Source organism: Chiroxiphia lanceolata, chromosome 5, assembly GCF_009829145.1.
Source record: "Chiroxiphia lanceolata isolate bChiLan1 chromosome 5, bChiLan1.pri, whole genome shotgun sequence".
NCBI classification, from domain to species: Eukaryota; Metazoa; Chordata; class Aves; order Passeriformes; family Pipridae; genus Chiroxiphia; species Chiroxiphia lanceolata.
In genome coordinates, this window is record NC_045641.1 from 63,092,677 (window position 1) to 63,109,352 (window position 16,676).

The 16,676-nt window shown below is 44.2% G+C and overlaps 1 protein-coding gene across 3 annotated transcripts in view; it reads left to right on the top strand.

Annotated features, from left to right (window-relative positions):
• Positions 1-1,643: 1,643 nt before the first annotated feature.
• The window catches only part of BCL2L13 (BCL2 like 13), a 41,963-nt gene continuing 26,930 nt past the window's right edge, over positions 1,644-16,676 (top strand). The window contains exons 1-3 of one of the 3 annotated variants that reach the window (XM_032687667.1): positions 1,644-1,881; positions 7,152-7,352; positions 15,878-15,988. In XM_032687667.1, the coding sequence (XP_032543558.1) occupies positions 7,220-7,352; positions 15,878-15,988 (244 nt within the window). In that variant the 5' untranslated portion in view covers positions 1,644-1,881; positions 7,152-7,219. Of the gene's footprint in view, positions 1,882-2,459; positions 2,478-7,151; positions 7,353-15,877; positions 15,989-16,676 lie in introns of those variants that run through there. The other 2 variants (XM_032687668.1, XM_032687670.1) reach the window with 2 other exon arrangements.

Genomic DNA, 16,676 nt, shown 5'->3' on the forward strand with positions numbered 1-16,676 from the left:
GGGTCGGGTCAGGCGGCCGCGAGCCCCGCCCACCCCCCTCCCGCCGGCCAATAGCGACCCGCGCTCCGCGTGACGTCACACCGCCGTGCATGGCGGGGCGGGTCCCGCCGGGGCCGCTCCTGGGTGGGCTCTGGGATGGTTTGGAATGGTTTGGAATGGTTTGGAACGGCTCGGAGTGGCTCCACGGAAGGAGGCTCCGCGCCCTCCCCCGGCAGCCTGTGCCAGGGCTCTGCCGCCCGCCACGTAAAGAGGTTCTTCCTCGTGTTGAGGTGGAAACTTCCTGTGTTTTAAGTTTGCGGACGCTGATCCTCCAGCCCTGTCGCTGGGCACCACGGAAAAGGGCCTGGCACCATCCTCTTGGCACCCACCCTGAGGATAGTTACGTGCACTGATGAGATCCCCTGTCAGCCTTCTCTTCTCCAGACTAAACATGCCCAATTCCCGCAGTCTTTCCTCATAAGAGAGATGCTTCAGACCCCTCATCATCTCTGTGGCCTCCGCTGGACCCTTTCCAGCAGCTCCTTGTCTCTTGCTGAACTGAGAAGCCCAGACCTGGAAACAGGGAATTCTGTGATTCCATGAAGGAAAAGCAAAAGGATGCAGGAAATAGGTGGACAAGGGGAGGGGAAGGATGGCCTTGCAGCAGCAGGGAGGCTGGAGATCACTGGCTGTCAGGTGGAGCGGGCATAGGGGAAATCTTGTGGTGGCCCCGTGGGATGGTTGTGCTGCTGTGATTAACGAGCATTTCATTGTAGTATACACGGTGGGGATCCAAGGCATTATTTATTTATTTGTTCGTTATTTATTTATTATTACCTTCTGCGATGTGGTGATTCTTCAGAAGTTCTGTTGCTGCTGCCATTCTTTTCTTTATGGCAAAATTTAAGGCAATAGTGTAATAGTGTTCGTTTATTCTAGTTGGCAGGAAGCTTCTGTTTCTGTTCTGCAGGTACATTTACTGGAAGAAATAGAACCCTTCCTTGCGAATCAAGTGTCAAATGTGGCATTTGTCACATCCGTGCTTCTTCCCGATTTATTCCTATTTCCTTAATTTTTACTGTGCATTTGTCACACCCGTGCTTCTTCCCGATTTATTCCTATTTCCCTAATTTTTACCGTACTTTTCTATGTGGGGGAAAAATAAAAATAAAAAAAAGCTTATTATAAAACTTTGGTAACTTTGATGTTTTTTTCATATGGCAATTATAGAGTGCAGGAAAATCATCTTGTACTTTGGGGGCTTGAGAATACTTCGTATTCCTTCGGGCACCATCTAAATGATATTATAATACATGTGAACTACGTTCAGACTCGGGTTTGTTTTCCTTGCGGCTCCCCACTCCTTGCGGGGGGCCGGGGGAGGGAGTGTTTGGGGGGTTGACGTGACCCCTGGGGGTGGGGCCCGCGGAACCTGAAGTGCCAGGAGGTCCTTTTGCTCCGAACCCGCGGGTAAAAGGCGGAGGGGTTGGCAGGAACCCCCCACATCCACATTTTCCCCCCTGTATCCGTGGGACTCCAAGCGCCGCCCCCTCCTCCCGACAGTCACGTGACAGGGGGCGGGGCCCTGCCGCGCGGCGCGAGCCGTGACGCGCGGCACGCGCCGCGACGAGCCCCGCGCGCGCTCCTCCCCTCCGGCCCCCTCCCCCCGCCCCCTCCATCATGGCGGCGGCGGCGGCGGCAAATTAGGGCAGAGCCCGCGCTCACCGGCCGAGCGCGCGCGCGCGCGGCCCCCCCCCCCCCCCTTCCCCACCTCACACCCCACACACACACACACACACACCACACATCAAACACACCATACGCCGCCCCCGGCGGGAGCGACCCGCGAGCGGCGGCCGCTCCTCCGCCGCCTCCTCCTGTTCCTCCCCGCGGCGCCCGCAGGTGAGGAACGGTAGGGTGAGAGCGGGGAGCGGGCGGGCGGGCTTGCTGCCTATTTATTTACATTTATTTATTTATTTATTTACTTACCTTTACTTATTTATTTATTTGGGGGGTGGAGGGAGCGGGCACCGCGCGCGCCCCCGCTCCGTGAGGGGCTGAGAGGAGCGGAGTGGGGGGGGGCGGTTGGAGCCGGGCGCGCGCACGGACCTTCCTTTCCTCCCCCCCCCCCCCCGCAGCCGCGGGGGGCGAGCGTCGGGGGAGGAGGTGCCCCCTGGCGGCCGGTACCGCTCCCGCCCCCCCCCCCCCTTCCCCCGGGGGTCCCCGCTCCGACCGGGACACCCCCGGGACACCCCCGGGACACGGCGGGAGCCCCCGCGGAGCCCCCGGGTCCCCGCCGGCAGCTGCGGGGCGGAGGAGCAGAGCCGGCGGCTCCCCCGCCGCAGGGGCCGCGGGCTGCGCGTCCCGCACGGCCCCGCCGGTGACTCATCGCGGCTCCGAGCCCGCCCGGGTATAAATATCTCATTCATCGCCGTAGTAACTGAGGGGTTCACGCTGCTCTGGCGCTGCTGAAAACTTGGAGCCGAGTTTTTGTCCAAGTAGGCAGAAAGTGAATGGAAGGTTGTTAGTGAAAGCTGGGTTTGCCGTGGTTTAATGTTGTGGTGAGGTAGTTTGGAGCTGGAGAGGATCGAGGACCTTTGCAGTGGGTAACTCACACAGTTTTTGTTTCTCTTCCTAGAAGAGAAGTCACACCATTTGCCTAGAATGCTCTAATTATATTTCCCAGTAAGGTTGACTACAACCACTGCCCAGATAAACGACCATAGTATTTTCCAGTATTTCTATCCATTAAGTGCCACCAGAGGATCAGCAGTGGATGCCATATCGATTCATTTCCAGCAGGGACTGACATGTTTGAACTCAGTAGTTCTCAGTTTATTAAAAACGATCTCTTAGTCATGCTCTCATATACTGTTGGAAAAGTACTCTGAAGAATTTTTATCTCCCAAGTCGATCATGATCAAGTGTCTTGGATAGTCCTGCCTGTTCTGTGAAGTGTGTTCAGAGGCAAACTGCTGCAAGGTTGAACTAGTCCACACATGCAGGTCTCATCTGAAATCCATACACAAGCCTCCTGGTAAGGTTGCAGAGCCCTTGGATATTTTCCATCTTGTTGATACGGGGTGTGGCTTTTCAACTCCTTGAATTTTGGTACGTTTGGATAAAGAGCACGGTGTAAACCTAAGGCTGTAGATACAGCTGAACTGACAGGGGTTGCCTGTTGCAGAGACTGGTATCAGGAGGATGACCCAAACCATGAGCATTCCGGTGTCAAGCTGCCCTAAAAACGGTTTGAACGTCATTTTGTTGCCTCTCTAAATTGCCTGTCCCTGCTCGAGGGAATGCTTCTGGCTGAGGCCATTCATGCTCTGAAATAATTCTGCAGCACAGGAGGTGTTCTGCTAGAGCTGTCTGGCGTGATTAGGTTTGTAGCCGGTAAGTGAGGCCTGGTGACCCGGGCTGTAGGTGGGAAATGCATCCAGCTCCAGCCTGACTCTGTGTTCCAGTGGAAGCGAAGGGCAGCGGTGCTGCTGTTTGTAACAAGAAGGCAGTCTTGTTACAGCACCACTGCTGCTGTTTCTGAAATGCACAGTGACACTGATCACCTACTATTCTGTTTATAAACTCGCAGCGAAATACTTCATGAGGCTGCAGAAGGGCAAGTCTCAGACCTGCAGCAGCCGAATAGGTGCACGACAGATCCACGGCAGCTGCTGAACTGTTCCGATGGGCAGCGTTGTGGTGCATTTTGGGGGTTGAGTGATGCACAGGGAAAGCTCGCTGCACGCTGGCATTTTGCAGATAGGGACTGAACCACAGCAGAGCCTCATCACTGGGGGATTATATTCGCTGTATTCATTGGTAGCCTTGCTTTGCCCGTTATCCAATGTATAACTCTTCTGTGGATTAGGACGTGACAGACTGCATGAAGAAATGTCAGTCTGGCTGGAACTCCTGTTCTCAGGTCGGTTGAGCAGCTCAGCCCACATGGAACAAGTGACAGCAGGGCTGGAGGAGTAACAAGCTAAGTAAGCTTCAACAGGTATAGCCTTCTGTTCCCCCAAGGCTGCAGGAACTGAGAAAGGTGAATTTTTTTGTAGGGAGCAATTGGTAATAATTTTGATCTCTGCAGCTTTTTAAGGGCAATATTCCTGCAGTGAACCTGTTAAACCAGAAGTAACCCTCTAGCTCTTGCTCTGAGACTTATGGAGTCTGTATAATACCTTATTTCCTCTGCTCTGTTGCATCTCCTGTACAAGCTTATTCTCTTAAAGTGTTTCTGGACTCTCTTCCATTTTGCTCCTTTAGTGGAAAGCTCTCCTTCCTCTGATCTGGTCTGTCAAGCTGCATGCCCTTTTTCAATCCCACTCATTCCTGTAAAATGGCCTTTTCTGAGATATTTACAGTATCTGAGTCAATATTTCTGTATTTCTTTTTGTAAACAAAACCAGTAATTCACAGTTTGAAATGAGTAATTCGGTTGCTGTGCTCTGGGCTTGTCTCAGAGGAAAACCAGGGCTTCTGAAGTGCATTTCCACTCATGACATTCTTTTGTGTGAAGCTGAAGATTTCTCCCATTCAAGTTCTTAAGTCTCCCCTCTCATCTCAGTATAAAAGTACCTCTCAGAATATATTGACCAAAGGGATTATTTTTTTCATCCAAAGCTGGGTTTTGTCATTCTTTTCCCAAGGAAACCTTAGCCACTATTTAAATACGCTGTGGTCTGATTCTCTCTCTGTTTTTTTTCCCTCCTCTCTCCAGAGGTGCTGAGCTAAGCAAGCTGAACTTTTTGTGAAGTAGGCCTCCCTGTTACACATGGATCAATGTGCTGCTCTGGAATCTCTTGCCTGTTGTCATCAACTTTTTTTCTGTCATTTTCTGCGCTGATATGGAATTATGTCTTGAAAAATAATCTTTGTCGTACATCCAAGTTTGTTCTTTGATCCACAGCCTGGTTTCTGGATGTCTCTGGACCATCTGTCAGGGTGATTCTTTCAGGAGAGATCAGTTCAGGTTGTCTGGAAGGGCTCCCATGCACTGTGTAGGCACTGCAGGAAGCACGTTGATTCCAGGGCTGTGGATCTCTGCGGAACAAACCAGAACAGAAACGCGCTGGGGAGCTTTTGCTTTTTGGTGAATGGCATCTTTCCCACCTGGTGATGTGAACATGTGATGTGGTGGTTGTGCATGGGGATCTGGTCTGAAGAGCAGATAAAGGATCCTAAAGTCCTCAGAGCAGTTATCTTTCTCCCAAATCCCCTTGTTTTATGAAAGTCTCCGTTTATGGAAGCGGCTGAAGGATAACTGTGCATTTTGCAAAAGCTGTGCTTTATCTCTGCTGTGATTTCTTACTTTTCTGAAGTAGGATACGGTGCCCACAGAGCATTTTGGGATGGAAGAGGCAACATAAATGTAGGATTACTGCTCCAAGGGAAAAGGGATGAGGGTTGACTTAAAGTTTTGACATTGTTTCCTTCATAAATAAATCATTACTTTGGTTCAAGCTGCAGGAAAGACACAACTGAAGCTTTCTGGTAAAGGCTTTCAGACATTTTCGAAGAGGTGGTGCAAGAGGCAGGGCTGCCATAGTACAGTCTTCATGAAAGAGTCCTTTTCTGTTTTCAATACTGAATGAGTTTCAGAAACTAGAGTTTCTGAAGATTAAAGAAAGGACACTTAGCCAATTTTACAACAACTCTTTTCCTTTTGCAGCTTTTAGTTTGATGGGTAAATTTTTCTTTGCCAAGCTACCTACTCACACAGCAACCATGCAACAGTTCTAGTTCTGTTTATCCTCAGTAACCACTGTACAATTGCTGGTAATCCGAATTCCTCTTCAGGGAGGAGGGATTAGAAGTTAGCCCAGACATCTTGAATAGCTAGACAGGCCAGTGCTTTTCTTTTGCTTGCTCAGTTTACTATTATTATTATTTTTAATCTCGAGCCGTCATTTGCAGCTTGTGCTTTGGGTTTGAAACCTGGCTTTCTCTCTTAGTCTCAAGGCATTTCCAGCGTAATCAAGAACTCTCTTGAGATGGTCCAACTTCCGTTCCCTGTATTTAGCATTTTGCTCATTCTGACTGCTTTAAACTTTAAACTTGATTTAAATGTTTCTTCTAAATGCAACTGCAGGCTCTCACTGTTTAAATTGTCTGGCTCTTTCGGTGTCTCTTTAGTAGTATGAAATTTTTTGCGTATCTTTCATTTGGACATTTATTCTGATGGCCAAGAATAGGCTACTGCTTGTTTGGGAATGACTCTTTGAAGTCATGGAGAACTTAACTTTCAGAGTTTCATAAACCCCTAAATATTACTGTTTGATTCATTAAGTTGATAGCATGTTGGAAGTAGTTATCCAGACTTCACCCCAAAAAAAGAGCTAAAACATGTTGATTAATCTGAAACATCCTTTCAACCTGTTGCTTGGCTCTTCTCTCCACTTCATCTTGTTTTCTGAGGTTTTATTTTTTTTCCCTTGTCCTTCATGACTGTTTTCAATTTCTCTCCACTGTAGTGTTTCCTGCTTCCTTATTTGAATGTTTGAAAAAAGCAACAAAAAAGAAGAGTAAAACAGGGAGGTTCTTTGGCCAGATGTTGCTGTTAGGTGTGGCTTTCTGGTTTATACTTATTAATGTCTGGGTGAGAAATCCAGGACACACAACCATCTGTTCTCCCAATCCCTACAATAATGTGGAATTTTCTCTGTTGACCATATGTTTTCTGTTGCTGTTGGAACAGTGAAATGAATTCAAGGCAATTGTGGTCACTTTTTCTGCATTACAACCTTTAAGCATCCTAACAGTGAACCTTAGGAAGCAGAGAACTGGGAAAATATTCATGGGAGGCTTAGGGGAAGAGAGAGATTCCTCCTCTCTTCTTCAGGGGAGGACAGATTCCTCACAACCTCACACTGTAGTTAAGTAGGTCTTCAGAATCCGCCAAGACCTCTTTGTGTGGTTGAGCTGGGAGGCGTTGGGAGGAGGACGTGCGGTGAGGGACTGTTCAGTTTGCTTTCAGGTGAGAGTTCGTGTGCCAGGCCGGAGCTGGGCCGGGGCGCAGTTGGGTTTGCTCTGCACGGTTCTTATTAAAATAAGAATGCATAGGATATCAGGGCAAAAACCTGGATATTGCTTCCGGATTGTTGCGTAATTCCTGGTTATGTATGAGTCTTACAAGCAACCAAAGAAAACCCTTTGCTCTTCCCTCGCAGTCTCCCCGGGCTCCCCGGAGCGCTCCTGCCGTGCCCCACCAGGACACTGCCGCCTGCCCGCCAACCCGATGGCGTCCGCTACTGCCGTGCCTGTAGGATTCCACTATGAAACCAAGTACGTAGTGCTCAGCTACCTGGGGCTCTTAGCACAGGAGAAGCCACAGGAGCATCCTCCTCCTCCTCCTCCTCCTCCAGCTCAAGGTAACATTTGCATATTCATCGGTGCCATTTACTTGTGCAGCTCTGCTTGCAATTAGTTCTTGGGCTGTCGGCGGAGTGTGAGCCTGGTGTTTGGTGTGCTGCACCTCTTGTTTTATTCCCTGAAAACTGAATTGAATTTCAGTTGAAATAGAAGAGATGTTGAAGGAAACGAAGCTGTTTGTATGTAGATGACTGTTTTAGTTTGAGCTATGTCAGGGCCCACTGGTGTTTATGAAGCAAGTAAGTGGTTTTAGTAGCTGCCTTCAGGCCAGGAGGGATGAATATATATTGTCTTCTTTGAGTTTGAGCCCATGCTTGCTTTTCTGGGGACACAAGTGGAAGTAAGCAGGGATGAGGTGGTGTTTACCAGCTGAGTGATGGCTTGAGCAATCTCCTGTGCTAAATAGTTTTGCCCTATTACATTGAGGCTTCTGTTGTTGTCAGTCAGTGGCAGTGCTGAGACAGGGCCTATGCTGCACCTATTTATTTATTTATTTATAAGAAGTCAAGGACTGCGTGGAGTCAGATGGTTCTTCCAGAACAGGTTTATGCATAAAAGAGGTTAAATAAATAAATAGAAGGCAAAATAAAAGAAGTCTAGTAGATTGTGTTTCACATAAACCTGGGGAGTGAAGCTTTTCTCTATTTTGTGGTGGCAAGCACTTAAACAATGTTGTTTATCAGGATTGCTTGGGTGACTTACCACTTCTTAATGATGTTTCAGTCACTAGTAGTTCCTGTGATTCATAATTTATTCTGCTTAAAGGAGAATTAAAAATACTCAAACCAGACAAAGACAGTCTTTAAAATATCTTTTTTTTAACAAGCATTTAAGAATGCATACTGTGTCATTTACTGACCTTAACTGTCATGAAGCGAGGAATTCCTGGAAAGAAAAGATTGCATCAAAGTTATGACAGAAATGATTTTCAGTTTGGCACTAAAGCCTATAGCATATGCTGGTTGTATGATATATAATTCATAAAGTTAATTTTAGTGTATTTAATTCATAAAATTAGTCTGAGTATATTTAAGATATGTCTGCTACTTCCACTTTGATCTGTGGTCCATGAAAGGAGAGGCACCTTAGTACCAAGATGCTGTTTCATAAAACCCCTAGTTGAAAAATGTGTTTATTTTAGCAATAATGTCTCATTCTGAATATCCCATCCAGTTATAACTGGGCTGTAACTGGAAATGTATTGAGTACATATAAAGGTTCAGTGTGTAAGAGTCTGCTTTGTTCTTATAAATGCAAGATTCAGAAAGGAAACTGTTAGTCTTAAAGCTTTTTAAAAACAATTTGGCTGTAGTTACCTTTGAAATATTTGCAAGCTGAGAGGAAACCCTTCAACTGATTCTCATTACTGAAACCTCTAAGCTTCTAATTTGAATTGAAGAGCAACATTAAAGCTTTCTAAAGAGGAAGCTACAAATGCTTGAATAAAAATTTTGTACTCAGGTAAGAGGACTTTAAAGCTCCTGAGTGCAGATAACTATTGAGTCTACATTTCAGATATTATTTAGATATGTTAGCTTGTGTGACAGCAGGCTGCAACTGGATTTGCTACTCAAATACCCTAAATCATTGATACTTTACAAATCTGTTCTTTCATCCTTGTTGCTTTAAACCTTCCCTTTTAAACAGGAAGTCTTCCTACATTTTCCCACCTCATTCCCAATACCAGATAGTGCCCACAATGTCTCCTCCCCTGGTCATCTTTCACTGTAAATAGATCTCTCTTTCAGTATTTTTGCTGCTTTCTGATCAAAGCCTCTGGATAAAATAATTTCCCCTTACTTTTAATTTGCCATCTTGTTTCTCACTCTGTTTTGTAAAGCCTTAGATGGACTTCAGGCTGTGTTGAACCAAGTGCAAACACTTTATCCTTCTGCCTCAGGATTTGTTTTGTTCTTTCCTAACTTTCTTTTCCTGGTCCTTTTCTGCTTTCCATGCACCCGACAGCTTTCATTTGTCTGACAGCTACTCTTTAAAAATCCTTTCTCCTACTTCTTCCCTCCTCACTTGTAAACAAAGAGTGTTTCCCTGCACTCTCAGGATATGTGTGGCAGCAGCCCTGTGGTTATTTAGAGGTGCTGTATCCATCTTCTCTGACTGCTGAGTAGTTTGTATACAGTCTGTATCTCCTTGTTGTCTGGCACGGGGCTGATGCCTCCTTGCTGTGCTCTGCTCCGTGTGCTCAATATTCTCCCCCAGGAGAGGAGTAATGCCCATAATGGATATTTCCTGCCCTGCTAATGCACTGCTGGGACACAGATGGGTGTTACAGCGTGGTCTGAGAACCTGATAAGAGCAAGAGAGATGTGAGAGCCGGTAAACGAAAATGGACAGTTGTTGTCTAAAATCCCGTCATGAGGAGGAAACTTCTGGGGTTTGGTGACTACGACACAGGAGGGTGATAACAGCTTGGCATTGCATCCTGCTTGCCAGTGTGTTTTTCAAGCACCATCATCAGTCTGATGATCCCGAGTTCCTCCCATTGTTGATTTCTGTGGCACTTCCAAAACACTGGTTAGTTGTCTTTCTACTCTGTATGGTTGAATTGTGAATTGAGAGGATTTCAGTAAAAAGCACCTGTTGCTTAATCTTGGTTTGCTTTAATTTGGTTCCTGTGCTGTCAGACCTGTCATGGGAAAAAATGAAGCAGTGATTTGGGCTATTGCCTGTTTCCTTTTCAGGTGCAGAACACTTCTCTGTATTGTGTTTCAGTGAGACATTGACCCTGGTTTATGGTACTTTCCTTTGTATATTCTTTTTAAATCCAAATGAGTCCTTACTCTTAGTCTGTTTTCTGAACCACGTTACATTGTAATGGGAGTATCCAGAAAGACTAGTTTGACTTTGCCCTCATAGTTTTAACCTGTTTGGTCTCCCTCAGTATGGGAGAGTGAGGGACTCCTCTAGAGGGCAGTTCAATGCAGGATCCTGATTACAGCCTCCTTGTGTCACCTGCTGGAGGATCTTCTGCCTTTCCACTGCATGTGTACAGAACGTGGGAAATAAGGAAATAAGGCACACTTACTTTTAAGGTGTTGTTAGTATTTCTGTACTGCTCTTGAATCTCCTTCTGCAGCAGTTTCCCAGATTTCAAGCAGAGTTTCAACAGTCCAGTTAAACCAAAGAGATGGGCCAAAAAACCCAACTAAAAAAGCAATCCTTCCCAACATGACTTGGAAGTTTCTCTCTTATCCTACCAGAACCAGTAGGAGAGATTAAATGCTTTTGTCCCTTCCCCTTCCTTTCCTCCTTCCATCACCTGCCACAAACCTCTGCCTTCCTACATTCCTTACTAAAGAGTTCTTTTTCTGATGTGTGACTTTTTGTTCCAAAAACTCAGATAAGATTAAATCTTTAAGTTACTTGGTAGGTTTCAAGTTAAAACTTCTCCTTTTTGCAGACATAATATGTTTTGCAAGACTGATGGTTTTCAGAGGGTTTTTATTTAGTGAATAGAAATTCAGAAAAATTACACAGAAAATTACCTCCTGTGTTTCCCTTTGGATCTCTTGGTTGGTCTTGATTTTGTTGGAAGAAAGATGGCTTCAATTACAAGCACTGAAATCACTTTCAGCTTCAAGCAAATAAGGCCAATTTAAGTCAACACCTGATTAGGACTTCTAAATTTTTGTTTAGATCTCTTCTCTTCCATGCAGGAACTGAAGAGAGAACCATCTGTGGTATTCCAGACTCTTGAAGAAAAGATGGTTTTATTGGACAAACCAATCTTTTAGCATTACAGCTCTATAGTTCTCTGCAGTGGATTTCAGTGCCTCCAGAGGAAAATCCAGCAAATTTAACTGGGAAATGTTTGAGAGATTTTTCCTGTTTTGGCAGAATAGTGATTCTGCATAAGAGCCACTTTGGTTTATTAGAAACAAAGTCCATCAGCAATAAATTCTGTTAGGTTTTGGTAGGTTTTCAGGTAGGTGGATAGTACCAGTTGCTCAGATAAATTGATAAAACACACAGAGTAAGATCTCACCTGTGTAAGTTCATGTGGTTTGAGGCAACAAGTGAGTACATATATTTAAAATGTGTGGAAGCTCTCAGCTGTCTGTTCATTAGATTGTGGAGAGATGCTTTAGTACTTTTTTTAGAACTTTTTGTCATACCTGTAACTACTGGTTCATACACAGAAAATAAATATCAAATATTGGAAAACATCTCTACATTTTTCCCCCTGAAGTTACGCTCATTACAGAAGCTTCCATCTGCTGAAGTTGTTTGTACTACTTGGTTTTTAAGTGAGTCAAAGTACTTTGTTTTTGTGATTCCATGAATTTGTATTATAAATACTTCTTTGTGTTTCATCAAGGAGGGACTTTTAGTGTATTCCTATTTTTTAATGTACTTTCCCATGTTTTGATACCATCCCAAGAGCCTGTGGCTGTAACAGAGGTTATGAATGAAAATAGTTTTTCTGTGTTTTCCTTGACAGAATGAGAAATCTTGAATAATCCCTTAACTCAGAGAACATCTGGAAGATTGATAATCAGTGCCACTACTGCATGGTGACATAGATTAGTCAAGAGGTGAACAAGGTTTTGACAGTTTTTCAGTTTCCCTGAGGTGCCTGCTATCCACAGTACTTCAATCCAGTTATTATGTTCTTTTGACCATTTATTATCTGTTTTGGAATCACTGTATGAAGTGCTGTAGGTGGTTAGTGATCAAGCCATTTTTGTGGTTTCCCACACACGTCTTACAGGTGAGCAGTGTCGATCTGGGTTACTGGGAAAAATGTTTTTTTTTCCTCATTCTCTGTCCCTGTAGGAAATGAAGGTGTTTCTTAGGTGATTTTAGCTTAGGTGATTAACTCATTTGTTAGAAGCTTTCCTCTCAAGGAAAACATGCCTGCTTTGGCTGAAAAAGTACACATTGTAGTCAGACCAGTCGAGTTCATGGTAATGAGGAAGCTATTCCCTGAACTGAGGTAACAAAAGGGAGTTTTTAGAGTGTGAGTTCCCTCCAGGAATATGAATTCCCATTTGACTAAGCCTCCTCTCTGCCTACAAAAAACCCAAAAGCAAACAAAATAAAAAAAAAAAACAAAAAAAGCCCGCTAGTTGGCAATGCCTTGTCTCTTTTTGGTTCTTAATATTTTAGACTTTTTTAGGTTTTTTTAAGCTAAACCTTTTCATTAAAGGATAAATATGTTTGTAAAGAGACCTCTCCTTGTAGGTGCCGCTGTCCCTTGTTAGCTGCAGTGTTTGGCACAAGCACTGTAGAGTCAGATGTGCAGACTCTCCAGCTCTGATGAATGACTTCCCATCCCTCCTCCTCCTCCTGGGATCAAAGCTGGGGAATGGGTTAGTCTTGTATTTTTACCAAACTTCTGGAATGGCCTTACCAGTGGAGTTTTACTGAAGTATTACATTTATTTAGTAGTCTGATGGGCAGTGATGCAGCGCTGGATGGACTCCTAGAACACAGTTACCTCCAAATACCTGAAAGCCAAAATCTTAACGAGAACATAGTTGTGCAAAAGGGAACATTTATTACATAAATAGAAAGTAGAATGCACTAACCTGTTGTGTAAGACCGTGTAACAGAGGTTTGTTGAGCCTCTGGGTTGGGAAGAGGCCTTAGAAGGGTTGGTTTACCCAAAGCCCACAAGAGGCAAAGCCATTTCTTGAGCACAGGAAAGCGCTCGGCGTTTGTGGCTCTTACAAGCCCCAGAGTGTGACCATTTGCACCATTAAATGATGAACGTACGTTCTCATCTGCTACAAACTGATTTTGCTGTTCTATTCTGCCTGTTTGCAAACAGACCTGGGAGTTGTCTGAAGGAGAAAAAGATACCCCTCAATTAGGACCTTTGCTGTTGGAATGGGCTGTTCTCCTGCACCATGTGCAGTTTTTGTTGGTACTGGTCAACCTACAGGAGCTGCAGAAAGCTGAAGTCCATTCATAATTGAGGGAATAAACAGTGCAAAGTCACTGGTGTGGGAGGGGTAGGGGTTTGATATTTTGGCATGACTGAACAGTCAGGTGCTCTCGGAATCAGCAGCTGCTGCAAAGTTGTGGGTGTTACGAGATGGAAACCATTGACTGCAGCGCTGATTATCTAAACAGCTCTTTTGTACCCTGGCAGCAATGGAATTTCTCTTCCTTCCACTTTCCGGGTGGCTTCTTATCCAGTATGACAGCTTGTCATGTGCAATCATCGTCACATTAGTCCCGTGAGAACGGTGCTCTCCTGAACACCCTCGTCCCTTCCATGCGCGGGGGGAGCGCAGGTTCAGGGAGGAGTTTGCACTTGTTGCACTTCACTCAAAGAGGCGACTGAAAGGGACCTGACGAGGCATTAGCCTCCTCTCTGGAATTTGTGGTTCAGAGTGACAAAGAGAGACTGCTTGGGAAGGGATTTAAGAAGCTGAATGAAGTTGTTCTGCACGTGTGCGGTTAAGTAAAATGGAATTAAACTGACTATGCTTTGTTCTTTTAGACTGGTCACATAAATAAATGAAAACATTTTGCACTGACTTAAGCACACATTGGTTTAGAAAGGTTTTGTCTCACAGATATCCATGAGCATTAACACACATTCAGTGGCTTGATTCTGTGGGGTTTTAACCTATTTTTCAATTGCAGGAGACCTTGAAAGTCTCATTGCGCAATGTTTTTCAAATACAGAAAATGCACAGTGTGCTTCACTTGTGTGTAGTCAACTGCACAGCTGTGTGTGTTGACTGCTTTTAGGGTTTTCATGCACTCTGGTGTGAAAATTAGTGATATTGTGTCCATTGTGGAGGAAAGGGGCAGGCAATGAACAGTTAAAGAGAGTCCCAGACAGACCAAAGAAAATGGACCGTAAAACAGTCGTTCATAAGACCACCAAACTATGATTTAGGGTCTTCAAAACAGCCAGGAGGCTACACTGGCTGTTACAGGACTTACCTGAAGATTTGGAATGAAAGCTGTAGCAGTTGGTGTAGGTGCAGAAAGGGTGAGGAAGGTTGGATTGTCAGTATTTGGGTGATTGAGTAAGAGACAGTGGACATGGGGAACCATTATCAGAAACTCAGCCTGGAGGTGGTATTTAAATCAGGGGTGTGAGAGAACATCAAGTCCCCCCCCAAAAAAATTCTGAGGAACATTCAGAAGTAAGAGAGCTAAGAAAATGTGTTTGGGGTAACCCAGTCACTGGTGCTGTTGAACGTAACAGAGTGCAAGGCTAATGAGGACTGATAACTGACCTAAAACTTAGGGAAGGAAATGACTGGAAGGGGGATTACTAAGCAAAGGGAAGTTTTGTTGACAATTTTATTTGTTGATTTATTTATTTCAGGAGTAAGTTGATACAAAATTCACTTTTATATTCCTTTGGATATAACAGAGATCCATTTTATCTCTTAAGTAGGACATTTTAAGGAATGGAATGAAAGGAAGAAGAAAATTTCGTTGGTGGGCTGTTGGTTCAGTGAAGTTTGGTGAAAATAAGAGAGCAGTTAATGGAATAGTTCTTGTGTGTGCCTTAAGAATGGGATTTGGAGGTGTGCTCGAAAGCTGATGGAAGACATAAAGATGAGCAAACCCAAAGAAAAAGCAGCTAAATAGCAAGAGCTCTGTCCCAAGCCTCTGATCTTTGCATTAGTACCCATCCCATAAAAGTTACTTGAGTAGTTATACTGCCTTGTATTGGAAAGGCTGACATTCAGCAGACAGTTGTCTTAAATACCTTGCATTGTTTGGAGACAGTTCTGTGTGTCTATTTTGGTTCAGCATAACAATTAAGATGATTTAGATGGCTGAAACACCTTTTTGTGACCAAATATCCAGAGTCAGCATATGGGATATGTATTCATAATCCCAATCCATGGCATGTGTACTTCTGGGGATATGCAGCCATTTCAAATTCCTGAATTGCTTGATCAGGAGACGAGAATTGACAAATAACTGACAACTGTGGGGTCCTTTGCCCTTAGTCTTACTTGTAAACCTGGTCTTAAATTATTTCATTGTGGCCTGTAGATCCTCGTGACCAGGGAAATGATGCACAGTTCACAGATTTCAGGACTGTTCATTGATGTCACTGCATATTTGCTCTGAGTATTTTGGTAGATTTTGCAGGCATCGACATAATTTTTTTATTTTGCTACTAAAAATCAAGCTTATGCCAGTCTGCTTTATTTTGGTGTAGTTTGATGATGACTGTATTTGGTTTAAGGGCAGCTTGTTTGCGTGCCTTGATTTGGGTTTTGTCTTAAATTTAAGATAAACTGGTTTTTAAAGCTGTTAGATATTCTGTTTGTAAGTTTATAGTTCTGTTTTTTCTTTTTAATATTTAAAGCACCTGTTCTGTCTCGAATAGGCCTGGAACTTTATGTGTTTCTGGGTTCATGTAATAAGTCCCCTTATGGAATCATACTTGTCACTGTGTGAAACAGAACTGTCACCCTGAATTCCTTAATAATTTAATATTTCAGTATCATGTTCCATTGTCTACCTTGTTGGAAATATTGAATTGAAACATTTGAATGATTTCTCTGGTTTCTTCTAGGGGCTCAACAACAGCTTATGACCCAACATGCTTTGGAGAAAGAGGCTTTGGAGAAGACCAAAGTAGAAATCGAGGAGGAGCTAAAACGTCTCGATGAAGAAATCTTGGAAGGTGCTCTTCAGGTTTTCCCATTTCAATCCATAATCTCTATGCACTGTAATGGTGGTTAATTTGTAACAGGTACTCCAGTTAAAGAGATTTTTGAATGCATTGAATCTCTTTACCCTCCTCCCCCCCACAAGATTTCTACACAGTCACATGAAGTAAAATAGTTAAACGCCACCATTTGGAGTGGTGGAGCCCAGCCAAAGCAAACAACTGGATGACATTTAATAGGCTACTATAAATAATGAAAAGTAAACAGCCCTTAAGCTGTGCAGCTGATGGCAGAAGTCCTCAGCAGCCAGTATCCCAAGGAGTGTGGACTTAAACCATCAGATTTCTCACTTCCAGCAGGTTTATTTTTTGTCACATGCTTTGATGTGTAGATGTGGCTTTTACAGGATGCCCAGTGAGGGATGATTTGAAAACAGTCTTTGCTTTGCATGTGTATGGCCAATTGGAAATCTGAAGTAGAAAGACTCTTGAGTTCATTCATAGAGAGCTTAGAATTTTTAAACAGAGAAGGAAAAGGTTATATGAACAAAATAATACTTTAAAAAATGATACTCCAGTACTGCTGCAGAGATGTCCATGTGTGGGCAAATTCTAGCACAGAAAAGAGGCTCCCTTGCTGCTCCATCAGGGTTGGCATCAGCTTAAAATTGAGAATAGCTGCACATTCAGGAAAGTTACTGGC